General features: G+C 31.4%; 1 protein-coding gene across 1 annotated transcript; it reads left to right on the forward strand.

The window, feature by feature from the left end:
- Positions 1–378: 378 nt before the first annotated feature.
- On the forward strand, positions 379–19332 carry slou (homeodomain transcription factor slouch). The gene is made up of 3 exons (XM_088273082.1): positions 379–1696; positions 16972–17306; positions 18090–19332. Exons 1-3 carry the CDS (start codon positions 679–681, stop codon positions 18342–18344), a joined length of 1608 nt encoding a protein of 535 aa, XP_088129208.1. The 5' UTR covers positions 379–678; the 3' UTR covers positions 18345–19332.
- Positions 19333–20152: the final 820 nt, after the last annotated feature.

Here is a 20152-nt window from a genome sequence, read left to right on the forward strand (position 1 = left end):
TACGGAGACACTCCCCTCTTCGGCTGCAGCCAATGGCAGCCTGGAAATCTCATTTCACGGCATCACGTGACTCGGAAAATTTCCCCCTCCCTCTCGAAAGGCGAGATTCTTACTTGGGAGACCGCCATATTTTCGACTAGGGGTGGGGGAAGGATACATTCTCATCCTTTATTTATCCTAGCAGAATTAGAGAGAGCCCCGCAATCAGTTATATGCGGAGAGCCGAGGAGAATGGACGTCCGCGCGTAATGCCTCATTTCCTAGATTGCATTTTCGTCTGCAAGGTCGGAGGCTTTTACGCCGTTTAGATTTCGGGGTGGATGCTTTGGGGTTTTCACGTTTGGAGGGTTATCGAAGAGTTTGAGCTTAGTGGTTGTCAGACTGTGTGCTGATTGCGATCGTGTAGAGACTGCTCCGGAGTTAGTCCATTAACTTTCTTGCTGTGAATTTTATCTTCTTAAACTATCACACCTGTTCAAAATTTGCTATCGTAAAGACCAAGTTTCCCAGGACATTTATTGTGTTTTAATTTTCTTATAAAAAAGTGATTTTAAAAGTGACAATATTAAGACAATATCGTGAAAGTAAGTAGCCAAAAATTTGGAATGTGTCAAAACAATGTCGCTGTGATTTGGCATAAATCAGTTTACATCTTTTAGTCGGTTTCCTCTCGGAATTATGACAATGGTAATGATGCAGAGAATTGCCGAGACAAGACAAGAATCCCAACAACATCAGCAAAGATCTCCCAGAGGATCACCAAAGCTCCTCGGAGAACTTGCTCAACCAACTTCCCTCAACCAAGACGAAGAAATAGACAAGAGAAATGATAATAATAATAGAATAGATCAAAGACTCGACCCTCAGGAAGAAACAATCAAATTCGAAGGCTTTAGAAGAATATCTCCCGACACTTTGTCAAACCATGATAAAATATTTAACCCTGACAAAAGATTACCAATTTTAGCGCCAACAATCAAAATAGCAATCCCCACAGAAATAAATCTAGCCAGTCAAAGAAGGTTAACAGACTTGACTATCACATCGACGGGCAGCAGAGAATTGTACTTGCAAAGAACGAAAAAGCTGAGAGAATCGTACGATTCAGACTCCAAAATGGATACAACAGATCAAAACTCGGAAACAGGAGACGATTTTGACAGACATAGTGATGTTAGTGAAGAACTAAACGTAGACGAAGTCACAGATGACGTCTTATCACCTGTAGATCTAACAAGAAGACAACTATCAAACAAGCACTACCCTTTCGTACCGCAATCAGGAATATTCTTACCAAAATCAGAAATGGCTGGAATCAGTATATTTGATTCTCAACACGACCATTTTCCATTCGCTTCTAATCAGGACTATAAATTTAAACAAGATGACTTAGAAAAGAGAGAAGAAGACAGACAGAATGGACCAGAAAGTATCTGTAGTGACCTGAGCAGACATTCTCACAGCCCTAAGCCAGGAAGTCCGAGGAGTCCCACGGTGGCTAGCTTGAATCACAACAGGAGGCTGGCGTTTTCTGTAGAAAATATCTTGGATCCTAATAAGTTCACAGGACGACACGGAGAGATTGGTCCAGTACTAGTGAGCGGGAGAGAAGCCGGAATGAGACTGGGTGGAGGAATGCCTCCGGCGTATTGGAGACCACACTTTGACGTTCTTGAACGAGATGGCAGCGAGTCAGGTATGCAACAATCTAATACCATAACCCTTTATCAAAAGGCGATATTTTTCAATCAATTGGTTGATTATGATGATCTATGGTTTACAATTTTAACGTGTTTAATTTCGAGTTATATTTCGTTGATCATCTATTTGATACCATGCGTGACAATGAAGAAAAGCTTTTTTTTATTACGAGTATGATAATACCTTTAAAGGATCCTACATTTTTGAGTAAATCATTATTTTAAAATTAATCACGCTGTCGTCATTTATTTATCGTAGCAGAACTTATTTTGCTAGGATAAATAAAGAAAAAAATCGCAATCAGTTATATGTGAAAAGCCGAGGAGATTGGTTGAAATTTAAAAGAATTAAATCTTTAGTGATGTAAAAATTCATTAGTTTCAGTTTTTTAAAAATATTTTACATGTTGTCATATTAATGAGATTTAAATTTTAAAGACGTCAGTAATAAATATAACATTTTATACCACTGTTAGATATGTTACATATGTTTTGTAGAAATAATGCATCGTCGTCAAGATATTTTTCTTTGTATATAAACTAAATGATATTCTTACCATAAAAAACGGCGATATTATTAAGATTTATTTATCTTCAGCTAATTTAACTATACTTTAACCATTACCGATGGTAACTTTATATAAAACCATTCAAAAGTTGAATCAGAATAATGACTGGTAGATATTTAATTTTTTCTGATATTTAGATCAAAAGCAAGTGGTGCTCTTTTGTTTGGGATGTATAAACATTGAAATCAATTTATTTATTAACCACATACTTTGCGATTTTACATCAACATATTATATTGGTTATAATCAGGATGATATACGATTATCACAAAAAAAATTGTATGCACTTTTAACATTCATGAAAATAACAAAAAAATCTACAAAAAAAGCCAATATGAAAACAAGAAATATCGGATAAAAAAACGTTGATTTTTCACGAAAATTCCATAATTCACAACTTTTATGAAAAAAATAACCGTATTTCTATGTTTCCTCTTCTTCTAACCTTTATTTACATCCATAGATGCATAGGGCACTGCTTGCATCGGTAGAATATTGTCTTGATCGTTACATACATGAAGGCAAGGTGATTTTTCATGCGCTTCGAATACAAGTACAGAGTAGTATTAAAATAAATATTAGAGTGAAAACTTTATTGTATTTATTTTTACATACCTTGGAAATGGAACTCGGGGCCTTTAGCATGGTAGCTAAATATGCTAACCATACACTACGGAGGCGGGAAAATTACTGTTAAAATTTTTCATAATGTTTGCTATTACTTATTCCATTAAGCTTTAAATAGGACGGTGGAAAGCTAATGTATGGAGAATTTTTTTTCAAATAACACTCTCCTTATCATTCATAGTTTACTTTGTGTAATACCAAGTACTTATTTGAACACACTAAACATGTTGTAAATATATTTTTTAGTCTAGAATTAAAATCATCAGAACATTCAAATCAACATTGGATGTTATAGAAGAAAAATTAATGAAATACTATGCCTAATTTAAAGATTGAACCTTATATTTTTTAACACTCTCCTTATTATTCATTTGTCTAATACCTCTTTAAAAAAACACTACTTCGTGACTACTGGTTTTGGAATAATCATTCCATCATCATTTGTTTAGATAGTCTAAAAAATAGAAATAAGTGAAGCAATTAAAAAAGAACCATTTTTCTTTGTTTTTCGCAGATACTTTAGTACATTTTATAAACTTTATAAAATAAAATAACTTGGTTTTAACCACTTCTTATTGGTACACTTTATCCAACCGGTTTCGACAAGAACCTTGTCATCATGAGGGTTTATGTACTATATTTTAAAACATTGAAATACTCATGGTTACCTTAATACCTTTCCCTTACCAAAAACTTCCACGCACCCCGTACACCATATGAAAATATTAAGTTTAATAACCAATTAAATTTAATTACAAGTCCACTTTTAAAAAAAATCCCAATTTGATTCATTTGTCTTCATTCTCTTTTTCAAAATTTTATTTTCGTATACATGTCAGACCACAACAATTTCATTTAAAACGAAATTTGACCTGATGATGGAATGATTATTTCGAAACCGGTAGTCACGAAGCAGTGTTTTTTAAAAAAATTGTATTGCACAAAAAGAAAGATGAATGGTAAGGAGAGCTTTATATTACCATACCACAAAATTAAAAATGCTTTTGATATGCAAAATATATCAATATTTTTTCTTTAAAATTTTTGTTTTAAACGTCAATTTAAGATGACAAATGTCAAAGTAGCACATAAACATTCAGACCTACATGTGCCGATTGTATATAAGTATGCGATTATAATATCATAATAATAAAGGAGGCTCGGATTTAAAAGTGTTTCCACCCCTCTTTCCAATTTCACGCTTCAAGGCCTTGTAATAAAATAAGGGATGGCTTCAAATCTTCCAGTTACTCTTATCTGCTGATAAATAAAATGGGGCATTAATAAATATACACCATAAAAATAAACAGCCTTTTAACAAGAAATAATTAATTTTTTAAAATTTTTTCATTCTAGATGGGAGATGAATTTATCATTTACCTAGCTTATTTATTATGTACAAGGTTTAAATGATACAGATCATTAGGCATATTTTTGTTACTTCTAACTAAAAAAAAATAATTGACATCTCAATATAGATTGAGAAGAATATGGAAGTGTGAGCATTTACAGGGTGTTCTCTGCAAGGGTAGGCAGAGAACACCCTGTAAATGGCAAGATGGAAGGTTAATCTCTTCTTTCCTGACATATACTCAAAGCTTCTTTTATGTCCATATATCTAGTCATAAATGCCCTCCGATTAGGTAAAATTTTGACACTGCAATATTTTAAAATTAAAATTTAAAAAAATCTACATAATTACCTGTATGAAAATGTGATATACGAGTATACACGTACAATTGAAATACAAAATGGTTCGATTATTACCACAAAGTGCCTGCCGAATCAATTTATGAAAATATTAATACTTTGATACAACATAGATGAAACATGGAAATCTAGGCAATTACAGAGTTTTTTACCTCTCATAAGCTGGTTGACTAACCTATAACGGGTCATAAATCCTGACTTTTATATTCTTCTTCATCTATGTTGAGATGACAAAATGTAAAAACAACTCTAAAAAAAACTAACTAACCATCACGCCGCTTCTCCGCAGGGGTAGGCAGAGAAAATAGAACGCCACGCCATTCTGTCTTTGCAAACATTCCTCGCCTCTTCCACGTTCATGCATCTCCTCATACATACCCGCCGATTGTTACGACTCCTAACCTGACCACTTTCAAGTATTTGGCATACCTGATCGTGCCATGTTTTTCTCGGTCTTCCTCTGCTTCTTTTCCCGCTAACATTCGCCTCATAAATTTGTTTTACCGTTCTTTCCTCACTCATTCGTTCTACATGTCCAAACCATCTCAACACACCTTTCTTAATTTTATCGATAATGCTTATCTCAGCTTTGCATTCTTTCCTTATTTCACTATTCGAACATCTACCATACATCGTTTTGTCGCACATTCTTCTGAGGGATCGCATTTCGACTGCATTCAGTCTACTTTCATCCTTCTTTCCTTTATTTCAAGTTTTCGATAAGCGTACAAATACGAGTTAGAAAATCTGTTTTTATTATATGGTCTCTTAATCCATTTCAGAGATCCCAACGATTCGTCGATTTTGTCATTTGATGCCTAATAAATAGCTCAATCGCCATTTCTTCGCATTTGGGAGTGCCTCGGGGTTTATCTTTAGCCCTCTTATCTTTATAGTCCATTTCTACCCCTTGAAAAATCTCGTGCCTGTAAAATGACCCTCTCTTGTAAGATGGCTGACCGTTCACGCGCTGAATTGGAAAATCAGACTACCCTTTGCCCAGGGCTGGATGCTTTTATTAGATATTTAAATAAATATATTCATATTTAGACGATTTTACAATTTTGTACAATCTTTACGTGTCTGGATGTCAAATTATAAATGCTTTAAATGTTTTTTAGCGAAAAAAAATATGTTCAACAATTATAAATTGTTTTCATATTATTTTTTGACATCTCATCAAAGATGAAGAAGAATATGGAAGTCTGGGCACTTACGACCGTCATTTAGGCTGGTTTAAGTGATCACTTTACACACGTGTAACATTCACCAATTCTACCCATTATTGACAACCACACAACTCAAATTCTTGGAAGTTCTATATATATGAACCAATTAAGAAACCTTGTTCGTGAATCACTAGAACTTCACTAGAGACATCTATTGGTGAGATGTAAAAAAGCTTTTTTATCAAGCAGAAACTCTTATATTAGTATGTGAGATCCGAATCCTGGATTATAATCACACACATGAGAAACGCCAGAAAATACCATTTTCATTTTTATTATTAAGCTTATAATTTGACCAGATAATTTATTTACAACATTTTGAGTGTGTCCAAATACTTGTTCACAAAATCTGGATTATCTCCAATTACAGGAGTTATTTTCATATTATTTTTTGACATCTCATCAAAGATGAAGAAGAATATGGAAGTCTGGGCATTTACGGGGCTTACGACCAAGTAACAAGTGAACAAGTATTTGGACACACTCAAAATGTTGTATTTAAATTGTTTATTTTTTTCTTAATATTTTACTCACCAAATTTTTGGTTACTTTTTTTGGATTTGCTCCACTAATAATATATTTTATTTACCATATTTAAGATAACGCATTCCTTTCTTCAACCATAAACGTATTAAAATATTTCACAAATTTGTAAAAAATATAATTATTTTATAAATATTAAATTGTAATTATATTATTTACGATTTTAACAGTTTATTTTTTTCTAATTATTTCACCTCACATATCTTAAGAGATATGTTGGTTAAAATAATTATTCTTATCTTCAGCCTCAAACTTATATAAATTTCTTTCTTAAATCGCAAATTTTAAATGTTTTTTTTTATCCACAATATTGTATGTGTGAACAAATTCAGGAATTAGTCAACTTATGAGTTAATTGTTTATTGGTATTTAGAAAAAGATGAGTTAGGAGAGAATACTAAGGAATATTATAGTAATTTGAGTATTTACAGGGCTTACGACATGTCATTGGCGAGTTTATGTGAACATTTTGCATACGTTTTAATTTGATTTATTTGATTGTTTATCGTGAAAACGTTCAAATCTTAAATTAAAATATTTTTATATTTTTACAATAATTTGTAAAAATAAATAAATAAATACATGACTTATTTAATAAAGGTAAATTAACAATAAAGGCGTGAGTCATAACACATCGATTGGTAATTGTTTATTCATCGGAACAGAGATCCTAAGGACCTAGTGTCAAAACTTAAGGTATACAGAATATAATTTTTTTTTACAATCTTATTTTTAAAAACATCTGTAAATATATATTTTTTTGTTTGTTTTATGGACCAAGTTGCTAAAATTATTCATTCATTCAAACCCTTATCCGCACCCTAATGGTGCATAAGGCACTGTATCATATAGATGCAGTGTTATCTTGATTGTCAACACATGAAGGAAAGGTGATCAGCCCTCCGCTTCAGGTACCAGTCCAGGGTAATATTGAATAAATATTACAGTGAAAAAATCACTTTTATTTGTTTGACCCCCCTGGAAATCGAGCTCAGGACCTCCAAAAGGGTAGCCAAGTGTGATGACCATTACACTACGGAGGCGGATAAAATTAAAGAAAATGTTAATCTAAATTTTATCCCAATTTAACTTTGAATTTACTTTTAATAGCTTTCAATGTCTTAGTCACTCCCAATTTAAATAAATACAAGTTTGTAAAACCATCATCAAATTTTCGTTAAGTGACAGCGTAGGCAGTTAAGGAAATAAGTATGCTAGTTAGTTAGTTCAGTTAGTCAGCTAGATCCGTAAATTTTCCTCAATTTCAGTAAAATTTTCTAACATAAAAAAGAGTAGAATGCACTAATAAATATCTAATTCTTTTTATTTTAAACAGGATATAAATTTTAAGATATTTTTCTTAATACACCTCTGTGTTAAGGGTAGTTTCTGATTCTTTATTACCTTTAAGGGCTGTTTCGTCTAAAAACAAGCTTATTCCCGTTCCAGGAGGCAGGGGGTGCCACGGTCAAACGCCTCCACTTACACGTGAATAAAATCTTATTTCACCCTTTTTCGAATTAGATTTTCCCATTATCCTGTAGGGGAAGGCAACCTTATGTACAAAGATACTAAAAGAGTAACTTGAGTTTATACATAAACACTCATCCCCTTATTTTTCAGTAGCATTCTTCAGTAGAGTTTTTCAGGAGGTTCAGAAAAATAAAACGCTTTAATTAGAAGCTTGTATTAGCTTGTGTACTATGTAGTAAGAATTTACAAAAAAACACTTTGTACATACACATGAGTATTGATTAAGCAAACACTCGTTTTTATACCAACTGAGTTTATTAATGACTTCTAGTTTCGGAAACTAAACTTCCATCGTCAGGTCTGAATAATAACTTATTAATGAATAGTAGTCATGTATAAACTCAAGTGGCATAAAAACAATTGTTTCCTTAATCATTGTAACATGTCTTACCACAAAGTAAATGCAGAAACAATAAATAAAAAAAAAATAAAAAAAATATTTATTGTTTATCATTCATCGTTCAATTTATGTAATACCACCTAAAAAGAGGTATTATTGTATAATACCGCTTTTTAAATGGTATTACATATAGCAAACAAAGATGATAAGAGAAGTGTAATAAAACCATACCACAAATTTAACAATGCCTTCAATTTTCAAAATATATTAAATTTTTTTTTGGATAATTTATGTTTGAAGCACTAACATTGTGATTTTCCATTTAATAATTAAAATGTAACTTTGTTTTAAAATAACTTGAAATATTTTATTAAAACTTAATTATAATGTCTACAGGTTTCGAAGCTAGCCGCTTCTTTATGAAGATCATCAATAGTATTAATCAGTCTTGATAAAGAAGCGGTTAGCTTCGAAACCGGTAGAGATAATTAAGTTTGAATAAAATATTTATAGTGATTTTAAAACAAAGTTACATTTTAATTATATTTTTTTGTGTTCGCCAGTTGATAAATCTAAACCAATTCACAAATGAACTTTTATATATTCTCTGATAACTGTTATTTTGCAATCATACATTAATATCTACACAATTAAACTAACTTACAATTACGCTGTTTCCCCGTATGAGTAGGCAGACAGAAAATAAAGAAACATGACTCTTAAATTTAGATCACAAATTCTGGGTTGACTCCATTTGGGAGATTTTAACCATCTTTATTGTTATGAAAACAATATTCGCCTCTTACACATTTCGCCTCATACATAACCGCCAATTATTTGACTTTTGACCTGAACGCTTTCAAGTATTTGAAAATCTTGATATAGCCCAGTTTTCCTGTTCTTCTTTTTCCAACTACATTCGGCTCATAGATTTGTTTTACTTTTCTTCCCTCACTCGTTCTTCTCACATGCCCAAACCATTAAAACAAACTTAAAAAATCTTAGTCAAATTTTTAGCCGAACTCAAAAATGCGCAGGATAATGCATTGTATATGGATCTGCTAATCATTCAGATTCTTGACCTGACCACTTTCAAGTATTTCAAACGCATGATCATGAGTACCTACTACATTTGAATATATGTAAATATTAACATTTTGAGTGCGTCCAAATACTTGTTCACAAAATCTTGATTATTTCCAATTACAGTAGTTATTTTCATATTATTTTTTGACATCTCATCAAAGATGAGATGTGGAAATGGAATATGGAAGTCTAAAATATCTCACCAATAGATGTCTCTAGTAAAGTTCTAGTGATCCAAGAATAATGTTTTAAAATTGTTTCATATATATTTCTAAGAATTAGAGTAGTGTGGTAGTCAATAATGGGTAAGATTGGTGAATATTACTCGTATGTAAAGTGATCACTCAAACCGGCCCCGTAAATGCCCAGACTTCCATAATCTTCTTCATCTTTGATGAGATATCTATTGTTAAAATAATATGTAAATAATATTGCAAATTCATTTATTATAAAATACAATAAAACGTCTAATTCATTTTACAAAAATTAATAAAAAAAAACCCGTAACACCACATGAATTTATATTCGTACCTTTTAAGATCAATGAGTAGGGATAACTGGCAGAAGAAATTCATTTTAAATAAGCTTTTATTAACATAAATCAAAACAATACAATTACAAATGTACAATTATTACGTTTTACAAGTACATAAATAAAATACATCGATCGTTGTATAATTGTAGGATTAGCATTCTTATTAGTGATTATTAATGCAAGTGTTCAATTCCAGTATATCCTGACGCAACCAAAATAGATTTATTTAAAGTTCCGACGTCGGCAGAGCCCCGACGCCGACGCCGCACATACTCGCGTCACATCCCACCGTCGGATTTCCCACAATTCTTTCTCTTCCTTCCTTTTTTCCCCGCTACAACAGCCGCAATAACGTTTTTACGCTTTGCCCTAGGCCGATTCACCCCAATCTCCCCTCGTTTTCAATTAATTCGTCCTCACATGCCCGCAACGCCCGACCTCCCCTTCTCAAACGTATAAACCCTAAAAGAGATAATTAATCTGTAGTTGTTAAAAAAGGTCCGAAAAATACGATTTCTGCAAAATATAAGTGTCTACCTTAATAATTCAGTAAAAAAATATATATTTCCATTTAAATTTTAAAAAAAACTATAATATTTATTCAATTTTACCCTGGACTGGTACCTGAAACGCAGGGCTGATCACCTTTCCTTCTTGTGCTTACGATCATGATAACACTGCGTTTATATGATGCAGTGCCCTATGCACCATTGGGGTGCGGATAAGGGTTAGAGAGAGATAAATTATGAACTTTTATAATATTTTGAGTGTGTCCAAATACATGTTCATAAATATGGATTATTATCATTTGCCTACACTTATAATTTCACTAGTTACTTAATTTACAATGTTTTGAGTATGTCCAAATACATTTTCATGTATCTGGATGATCTCTAGTAGTTTAAATTATTTAAAAATATTTCTTAATTGCAGATAGTTCAAATTTGTGAACAAGCATTTGACACACTCAAAATAATGTATATAAATTAACTGGTCAAATTATAATCTAACATAAAATAAAAAATGATATTTCATGCGTTTCTCAAGTATACAATATAAATGTTCATGAAGGAAAGGTGATCAGCCCTCCGCTTCGGGTACCAGTCCAGGATAATATTGAATAAATATTACAGTGTAAAAATCACTTATATTTATTTTACCCCCCTGGGAATTGAACTCGGGATCTTCAAAACGGTAGCCGAGCGTGCTGACCATTACACACGGAGGCGGACGAAAAATAACTTCACTGACAACAAAAATAACTTCATTAAAACATAAGGTGGCTTGGTGGGTAAAAATAAGATAATTATGTTTGTGAATTTTTAAATGAATGTATAAATATGTATTTATATGTCTACACAAAGTTAAAAAATAAATGTTTCAATGAAAAAATAATTTAAATATTAGCGAAAAAACCCACCATAGAAAATATTGGATTCTGCAAATCACAGGGTTGAAGTTCCACCCTTCAGTATCAATTTCATCTAACTACACATAACGAGGGGTGTTTTCACTAATCGGATAGTTACACCGTCACGAGTTAGCGATTTGTCCGGCGGGGTAGAAAAATAATTATAGCCGATGGTTACACAAATCAATCAAGAATTTCTTTATTGATTTGATAGTATTTATTTTGTGAAAAGTCCATATTAAATATGGTGATTCACACAGAAAATTTTATCAATATTACTTGTGCGTTTTTTGTCTCTTACTCTTATCGTTACCCAATGGTGCATAGGGCACTGCATCGTATAGACAATACTTACATTATTTATCTTTATCGTTATTTACACGAAGGCAAGGCGATCAATCATGCGTTTTAGGTACCAGTCCAGGAAAATATTTAACATATTATATATTGGTGCGAAAAATTCATCCAAAATACGTTTATCGATGTCTTCAGTAGGTACGGTAATTAAACGCGCTAACCATTATACTACGGAGGTGGAAACTTGACTGTACTTATCTTAAATTAAAATTATAATTTAATTTTAAATAACAATTTATTTTACTAATATATTGAAAGCTGTCCCACCGAATGCCCAGATCTAATCAGAAGCATCTAGGATTCCTGACAGATCTGCTCTTGCAAAACAATTTTTCGCGAATTTTTAGCAGCCAAGTTGCGAAATTTATTGAAAATGTAAACAATATAAAATTGTATTTTATTTATTGTTTCGGCATTAACTTTGTGGTAAGACATGTTACAATGATTAAAGAAAACACTTGTTTTTTACCACTTGAGTTTTATTATAGACTACATGTTTCAGAAGTTAAACTTCCATCATTCAGGTCTGTATAATAACTAAAATATAAAATATAAAATTGTTCTTAAAGGAAAAATGGAAAAAAAACCTAAATTCTAATAATAATTTATTAAATAATATATTGTTTAAAAATTCTTCACCATTGCTTTCCATTTTTCCTTTGTTTTCAAACTCCGCCCCTTGACTAACCCTTTCCCTTTACTTTCCCCTCTCCTTATTTATAGAACAATTTTATATTTTATATTTTAGTTATTATACAGACCTGAATGATGGAAGTTTAACTTCTGAAACAGGTAGTCTATAATAAAACTCAAGTGGTAAAAAAACAAGTGTTTTCTTTAATCATTGTAATATAAAATTGTATCCCGATTTTACTGTGCAATTACATTTATATTTTATTTTATTTACTTAATGCATATTCATCCCCTATGTACAGCATATGAAGTCTTCTTCTCTTCTCTTTGTCAGCCGTCTCTTCACTGCTGATTGTAAGCTTCTTCCACATTTTGTCAAATGCTAAAAACCTCCTTTATAGCAAAAAAAACCATTATTTGAATGGAACCTTGCCTTCCGCAAATTGTCTCTAAGGTCTTTTTGCGTCTGCCAGCTCCTTTACATCCTTCCAAGTCAGGTTCACGTCCCTAAGTTCAGACGAAAATTGCCCACGAATTGTCAGCATTGGATGTATACTCAATTTATATTAACTCGAAAACAGGATATTATTGAAACAATTTTACTGACATCTTAACATCGATGTTGAATAATATGGTAGTTTGGGTATGCATAGGGTTTACGACATGTCATAGGTTGGTTTAAGTGATCATTTTATAAACGTGAAGCATTCATCAGTCTACCCATGATTGACAACTCTATTCTAATTTCGGAAGTTGTACATATCGTTGATATTTTCACATTCTTTCACATGTCGCTCACTCCTTTCAAGAACGTCATAAATCAAAAATCGTCAATTTTCAGTTGTGCATGTTTTCGGAATGCCTAAAAAATGTACTATATCCCAGCAAAAGAGGCATATTTTTAACTTAATATTTACCCGCTACAGGGCAGAAAGTATTATTTTTGTATTTTGAAGAAAAGGTATTGTTTAATTATTATTTTAAATAAACTAAATATTTTTGGTTACAAATGGAGAAAAAACCCTCAGGTTTTACCTAAAAAGATCTGTTGCATAGTAAAAAGATCAATCAGTGGCTTGGTATTTATTTTTAATACATTGTGTTATATTTTTAAACTTTAAAAACGTTCTCCTGAAAAATCAAGTTTTTTTATTTATTACGTTCTTGAAAGGAGTAAGCGATGTAAATTCTCGGTAACATCTATGGATGAGTTGAGTAATTTTTTCTATTTTACAGAGACAATTATGAAATTTTTGTAAGATTCTTCCCGAATTATTTATCATGCTTTAATTTTTGAGAGATGTATGAGTATATTGCACTGTTGATGTACCTCCTTCGTTTGTAATTTGTAATTTTTATAAATATACTCGTATGTGGTATTTTTCCTGACGGTGTTATCATTTATTTGTCATTCAGTATAAAATTTTGTTATTATCTGTGGGGTGAATAATCTAGTATCTGATAAATAAAAGATAAAATATCTGACGAGATAATTGTTAAATATTCAAGATTTAGAAGGGTATTTGTACAAACAGCATTTTTTAAAATTTTCTAATAATTTTAAGAATTTAATAAACAAATGTATGCACTGAATAATATTTGTTATTTACAATATTTTGATTGTGTCGAAATACTTGTTCAAAATTTGGATTATCTTCAATTACAGGAGTTATTTTCATACTATTTTTTGACGTCTCATCAAAGATGAAGAAGAAAAAATTCTTATTACTAATTTGAAGAGTTCTACATACAACAACAAGCAAAAAACACAGTCAAAATTAATATTACTTGACATATCGCTCACTCCTTTCAACAACGTCATTTATTAAAAACCTTGTTTTTCAGGAGATCGTTTTTTAACTTAAAAAATAAAATAAAATGTATTCAAAATAAATATCAAGCCACGTATTGAACTTTTTACCGTGCAACAGATCTTTTTAGGTAAAACCTATTTTTTTTTCTCCATTTGTAAAATATTAAGTGTATTTAAAAATTTATATATATACTATACATTTTCATCAAAATGCAAAAACAACACTTTCTGCCATGTAGCGGGTAAATATTTATTAAGTTGAAAGTATGTCACTTTTGCTGGGATATAGTACATTTCCTGGGCATTCTGAAAACATGCACATCTGAAAATTGACGATTATTGACGATGAAATGACGTTTCGTTCATATTTCGTTATTAGTTTTGACGATATTAGAAATCCTGAAATAATCGAAAATCACAGTATATATTACACCTGAAATCAATTCCCGCGTGCATATAATATTACCTGAACCATTTCACCCTCTAGCGGGAACCCTTAGTACCGAGAACCACCCTGTTTGCGGTTACCATGGATCCAGAAGTGAATTAACACAGTAACATGGATGCGATGATCGTACACAAAGCCTCCTAGGGTGCCGTGAAAGCCTTCAAACCAACAGAGCAAGTATACTGGGAAATTACAGAAAAGCCAGGGGGGATGTAAATTAATTAACAGCGCCGGATGAGAAGGAAACGAAGTACTTACGTATTGAAATCTAAGGGTAGATATGTATCGATATCAAAATATTACTTTCCAAATCTTTGTTCACAAATTCGGGTTTGTTAGTCCACTAGGGAATTATTTTTATTGATGTCTCTGGAAAAGATGTTCAATATATATTGATTGATTTTAACAAAGATAAAGAATATGGAAGTCTGATTACTTACAGAGGTTACAACTTGTCGACGGCTGGTGTAACATTCACGATGTAACCCATGATTGACAAAGTAAAAAATTGAGGTTCTTTTTTTTTATCAATTTTTTTTTGTGGGTTGATTCAATCTTCATTGTTTCACAAACATTGTGAAATTTAATACATGAGAAATGTGTGCATTTTATTTTCTTTAATTTTAATTAAACAAGATTTAGCAACGGAATGCTGGTTAGTAAAAGTAACAAATAAACTAACTACCGTAAAAAAACAATACTACACAGAATTATGTAAATATAAATTATGTGTGTTTTTTTTTTTCTATCTTTTCCTTTTAACCAGATTGAGCAACAGCAATGCGTAACCGGTATCAGTTGATTAAAAATAAAAATACGTATTCATACAATCATACAAACAACTATATTGTACTGATTCTAAATTCAATGTGATTAAAAAACAAATAATATGATACATATATCAAAGCGTTTTTCATAATATTCAAAAAGTGTATGGTGGTTTAAAGTGAATATTTTTTTTAAAAGTAAAAATATTCCCATTAAACAAATATTATTTAATTTTAATAACACAAAAACAATAAAAGCTTAATGGATATTTTAAAACAAAAGCTTATTTTCGCTCGCTCGAACAGGCAGTACCTAATGATTTCGAATACTCGTGCAAACACATAAAGTCAATTAAATAATCTAAATTTGCCTTTCGAGCTTTTTACGCATTGATCACAGTGCAGAGTGAAAAGTTTTGCCGGGAGCTTAAAGCTATGACCTTTTCGTTTAAAAGCTTTGTTGGCGTTATGAAAGTAGAATAAAACTCTCTGAGCTAATAAAATGATCAATCGAACAGAAAAATCAGGTTTCAAGAAGGCTTTTACTATACCTTATAAGATATCCGAGCTTAAATTTAATCCTCATAGATTTATTTAATTTATCCTTAAGATAGACTGGTTTAAAAATACACATTTTAAATTAAAAATTAAATATTGATAAAGCACGATAAATGAAGAAGAATATAGAAGTCTGGGTTTCACAGGGTTTTCTATCTGTTATATGCTGGTTTAAGTGATCACTTTACGTTGATGTGAGAAGATCAGCTCGCAGGCAATCGCAAAACTGAGCTTCGGTGCTACCACATCTCTAAACTCGTCTGTCTTCTTCAAGCAGTTTTTATAAAACATATTATTAGTTTACAATATTAGCAGGACGATTTTTAATTCATTTAAATAATTTTTTTGATAGATCGGATTTTTGATCCGTTATCGAAGTTTTACTTTCTTACTTAAGCCTTCTTCCTGTGTCCAGTATTGAACAAAGGCCTCCCTCTTGGACTTCCATAGTTTTCGGTCGGATGCGACTCTCATCCAGTGCAGGCCCGCTACATTTCCAATATCATCAGACCATCTTGTCTGGGGCCTACCCACGCTTCTGCGTCCTGTTTTAGGCCTCCAGTCAAGCATCTTCTTCGTCCATCTATCGTTAGACATACGTGCAACATGAACTGCCCAGCCCCACTTTAGCTCCGTACTTTTTTACTGTATACACGTGTAACATTCACCAATTCTACCCATGATTGAAAACCAAAGTATTTAAATTCTTAGAAGTTCTTTATATTATATTATTAACATATATATATATATATATATATATATATATATATATATATATATATATATATATATATATATATATATATATATATATATATATATATATATATATATATATATATATATATATATATATATATATATATATATATATATATATATATATATATATATATATATATATATATATATATACGTAAAATATTCTACATTCAAATGATAATTTAAACATACAGAATTTTTAAGAATTTGATAAACAAATATATGCATCTGTATTTTGTATAATATTTCAAATATCAAATTCAATAAGTTATAAAGTGGCAACAAAAACACTATAGAAATTAATATTACTTGATATATTACAAGTCCTGAAATATTCTAATTTTTGACAGGAAAAGACAACGCCCAGCATTCCGATAACGACGACAACGACGCAGATGACAACGATGACAACTTAGACGACGACACGTTGACCCAGTCTGACCTCGAGGACAACGGTGACCCCAAGAGCCCCTCCGGCGCGTCCGGGGGTCGGCGCAGCAGCAAGGGCGGCAGCCGCGAGGGCGGCAAGGGCGGCGGGGGCGGCGGGGCCAAGCCCAGGAGAGCGAGGACGGCCTTCACGTACGAGCAGCTCGTGTCGCTCGAGAACAAGTTCAAGACGACCAGATACCTGAGCGTGTGCGAGAGGCTTAATCTGGCGCTAAGCTTGAGCTTAACAGAGACGCAGGTATTTTATTTATTTATTTATTTTCATTTATTGATTCGCAGTCACTGTGTGGTAATATTCATCTATTTTTAGCTTAAGTTTTACTTGATAAATACCACTATTTCTTAAAATCTGTTGTCACAAGTGTTTAGATTCATTCCGCATAATTTTCAAACGCCGCACGTGAAGCTAATTTGAAAATTTAGAGTCTAGTTCCAAATAAATAATTTTTATTGTAACAATCTAAATCCAATTTTTTTTATATCAATAACATTAAATAGACTTCTCTTGTCTCAACCTAAATGAATACAGTTCTAATTTATAAATAAAATATGAAAAACAACAAATAAAAATTAAAATGGAATTCTACAAATTAAACACCAAATCTATAAATAAATAAATACGTTTGTATTGTATCTACATATACTTGTAGATATAAATAAATACAATTCTATTGTATCCATCCAATTTTTTTAGTGTATTAATCTAAATAAAAACATTTCTACTGTATCAATCTGAATTAATTCATTTAACTGTACCAGTCTAAATAAATATATTTCTATTGTACCAGTCTAAATATAGACATTTATACTGTATCAGTCGAAATAAATACATTTCTATTGTACCAGTCTACATAAATATATTTCTATTGTACCAATCTAAATAAATACATTACTATTGTACCAGTCTAAATAAAGAAATTTATATTGTATCAGTTTAAATAAATACGTTTCTATTGTACCAGTCTACATAAATATATTTCTATTGTACCAGTCTAAATAAATACATTTCCACTGTCACTAGGTGAAGATCTGGTTCCAAAACCGCCGCACGAAATGGAAGAAACAGAACCCAGGCATGGACGTGAACAGCCCCACGGTGCCGCCGCCGCCCTCGGGCGCCTTCCCGGGCGGGCCGCCCTTCGGGGGCGCGCTGCTGTACGCACCGCACGCGGCCCACTACGGCTTCGGCGGCGCCGGCGGGGCCTACCCGCCCTCGTACTTCCACCACCTCGCCGGCCACCACCACCACGCGCTGGGCCACTCGCACAGCGCGTGATCCGCGCCACATCACCGATGAAGCTTAGACAATGTCACCACATCTCAGCGTAGATGAATAACAATACTACGTCCTGGACCACATGCTGGGATTTTAAGATAAATTGGTATTTACCAAGTAAATCTTTTATATAAAAAATGTATTCAAGTCTGGGTATTCACAGGGCTTAAGACCTGTCATACACTGGCATAGTAACACGTTCACTTGGTATAGAATAATATCATACACAAACTCAAATTATCGAATTTTTAAAACCCATAACTCTGTTCAAAATCCAATTCTACTTTTTATTTAAACATTATATACGAGCGTAATCCTTCATGTTTTTAAAACACATTTAACCGACTGCGAATACTTATCTTTATTCTACACGACTCCCGTGTTCAACACGTGGCTGCAATATTTGTATGGACACGGGAGTCGTGTTCAATGCACAGAACGTTCAACATCATCATCATTATTTTATATACGTGTATAAAAAACATTTAATTTAAAGTTTTGTGTATAGTTTTACGTTTTCTTTTTTTGAAAGTGCAATATTTAAAAATAAACTTATTCCCAAATGTGTAAAATACATATATAAATATTTAAGTTTTAAAAAATTCCTGTAAATATTAGTGGCTTTTGTTTTGTTAAGTCATATTTGGATTGTAAATATAATTCACCATGAATTATTCTTTAAATATTCTAAAAAAAGACAAAATGCAAAAATATTCAAACCTTAAATATACAAACAAAAAATATATTTGAAAATATATGCTTTATATTTATTATTGGATGCAATCAATCCGGGTAATATTGGATAAAATGGATAAGTTTTGTTTGGCATAGGAAATTCGACGAAATAAATGAAATTCACTGCTCAAAATATATATTTTACATCTTTTATTACAAAATCTACAGCGAAGTTAAACGTTACTCATATTTAAAGGGTTGTTTTGTCGTTAAAATTTGTTACATTAAAATGAAAAAAAAATAAATAAATAAAGACCTTATATAAAATTTGTCCTAAGTTACCCATATTGACTGTTTTATAAACGTTTATTTAAAAAAAAATACATACCTACATATTTTTTAATTATATTGATTTTATTTCAATTTCAAATCCAAATGATCAATTTTCCATGAAATACTCGCTTTATTTCCTTTATTTTTAATTAAGTTTTTTACTTAGTAAATACCACTGTTTCTTTACTTGTTTAGAAATTGATTTGAATAATCGATACTTCTGATTGTACATGATAATTATTAATTGTAAATATAAATTTTACCAAAATGCATTATTTATATGTGAAATTAAAATTGGCTACTTGAAATGTACATATAAAATAAAATTATTAAATGTTTTTCCTTTTATTATGTCCAAAATATTTGTATAATAAATTAGACACTCCCTGTAAATATAATTTGTGATAAATCATATGAAAAATTGTTTAAATAAGTTTTTTTTACATATTATAGCTACGTAGAGTGTTTGTTCTCTTTACATATTATTTTTAATTTATACATATTTTTTTTTTACATTTCATTTACTATGAACCCCAGCATACTCTCAATTTCAGTTTAAAATATTATTTATTGCTTGAGCATACTGTTAGTGAAATACGTAACTGATAAAATTATAAAAATTAAACAATTCTATAATACCACTTTTAAGTAAAAAAATTATAAAGTCAGTAGTTTTCGAAACTAGTCGTGGTTATATAAATAAACTCAAAGGTGGTCTTGGTGGAATTGTATTTAAATCAGTTAAGTACAACAATTTAATTTTATTCGACAAATTAAATATATGTGTCTATATAGTTATA

Source organism: Brachycentrus maculatus, unplaced genomic scaffold (assembly GCF_059751285.1).
Source record: "Brachycentrus maculatus isolate JH-2025_06_01 unplaced genomic scaffold, ASM5975128v1 h1tg000543l, whole genome shotgun sequence".
Taxonomy (NCBI): domain Eukaryota; kingdom Metazoa; phylum Arthropoda; class Insecta; order Trichoptera; family Brachycentridae; genus Brachycentrus; species Brachycentrus maculatus.